This window comes from Perkinsus marinus, assembly GCF_000006405.1.
Source record: "Perkinsus marinus ATCC 50983 genomic scaffold scf_1104296974076, whole genome shotgun sequence".
Taxonomy (NCBI): Eukaryota; Perkinsozoa; order Perkinsida; family Perkinsidae; genus Perkinsus; species Perkinsus marinus.
Window position 1 is genome coordinate 1 of NW_003201230.1, and position 1,762 is coordinate 1,762.

The window sequence follows — 1,762 nt, forward strand, 5'->3', positions numbered from 1 at the left end:
CACAGGTACCAGCGGCATGGCGATTAGCTCGTGTCGTTACTATCAAGAAAACTACTACATCTTCGACAGCGGCAACCCTCAAGGATTTTAGACCAATCTCTATCACCAACATCTTTGGTCGGATCGCAGAGGCAATGGTGGTTTATCGTATGGAGTGTCAACTTGAGCGCGATCCTACTCTAACTGGTTGTCTTGACCCACATCAACACGGGTTTCGACCTGGAAGGAGTCTCGATGAACACGTTGCATACTTACATTCATCTTTTCAGTCTCATCTAAGTTTAGGGCGCATGGTAGCTTTCATCTCTCTAGATTGGACCAAAGCATATGATACTGTCACATTGTCGATCTTGTACAACCGACTCTTAGCCACAGGCATACACCTCTCACTATGTTCGTGGATATGGGCGTTCCTTCGGGGACGACTCTTTTATGTTGAAATCGATGGAAAGCGCTCAGCTACTCGGCAGCAGCGACAAGGCCTACCTCAGGGCTGTATCTCCTCTCCATTATTATGGACTATCTACTTGAATCCCTTGATAAAGCAGCTCAGCGAGAGTTGTTCTCTGCAAACTCATCCAGCGTATAGGCTTGCCGGAGTAGCCGCCTATGCAGATGATCTCTGCCTTTGGAGCGTCGGGTATCTCCAAGAAGAAGCCGATTACCGTCTCAACTATAACCTTCGCCTCATCGAGACTTGGGCTACTGCCAATGGCATGGCCTTGTCCCCTAATAAAACTCAACTAATTTATTTCCGCCGATGTCGTAAGCGAGTCCCTCATCTTCAAACAGTGTCTCTCAACTCAGAGTGGTTGACACCTGTCAACGAAGTCCGGATATTGGGGATTACGTTCGATTGCTCCCTCACCTGGGCGGCGCAAATCGAACATATTCGTCGTGTAGTGCGACAACGCTCCTCGGTGTTACGCCGATTGAATGCCACACCAACGAAGTTGCTTCGCCGCATCTACCTTCAATTCCTCCAATGGCCTTTTACCTTGGGATGTACAGCTTGGACTTGGAATCTTTCCAAGTTTCGCTGGAACAGGCTATTGGGATGTTATCGGATGAGCATCAAGGCACTACTTGGCTGTCGAACTACTTCTTCCCCTTCTCTAGTCCAGCGTTTGGCACAACTTCCTCCTCTAGAGCGATTAATCCTCTCCCGCTGTGACAAGGTTCTTGAGTGTTGCAGTAGATTGGTGTCTTCCCCACTACAACAACTGTGCCGCTCACTCTGCTCAAGTACTACTCACACCCCTCCGCCTTCTACTATGCTACGCTGCACATCGTTGGCAGGTTATGCCTCCTACTGGTGTCCTCAATTATTCCAAAATCCCCCACCACAACGGTATTTCTACCCCCCGGTACCACCAAGTCTCTGTATATCGCCAATACGAGTTTCCACAACACTGGCCTTACCTCTACCCGAGACTCCAACTACCCAAGAGTACAAACACGCGGTATTGGCAACGGTTGGACAACATCTTCTGCAACGTCATCTACTCTTATTTGTTGATGCCTCTTTTCGGCCGCCATCGGAACTACCGAGAACTAATGTGGCGGGATATGCTTGGTTGTTGGCTGGCCCTGACCGCTCCACTGGTTCCTATATGTATGTCGGTCATGGGGGTGACGCACTAGGTCCTCATGTGCCGAGCTCCTTCGAGGCAGAACTGCAGGGACTTCACAACGCTCTATGTCGAATCCTCAACACCCCACGCTGCGTCGATTCCTTACGGCGTTGCACAGGCATCTTGGT

At 49.9% G+C, this 1,762-nt stretch overlaps 1 protein-coding gene across 1 annotated transcript; it reads left to right on the forward strand.

The window, feature by feature from the left end:
• Nucleotides 1–603: 603 nt before the first annotated feature.
• Pmar_PMAR026186 (conserved hypothetical protein) lies at nt 604–1,202 on the forward strand (the record flags this gene model as incomplete). The annotated part of the gene is made up of 1 exon (XM_002765943.1): nt 604–1,202. A coding segment is annotated over one exon (599 nt), but the record flags the coding sequence as incomplete, so codon positions are not given.
• Between the last annotated feature and the right edge of the window lie 560 nt (nt 1,203–1,762).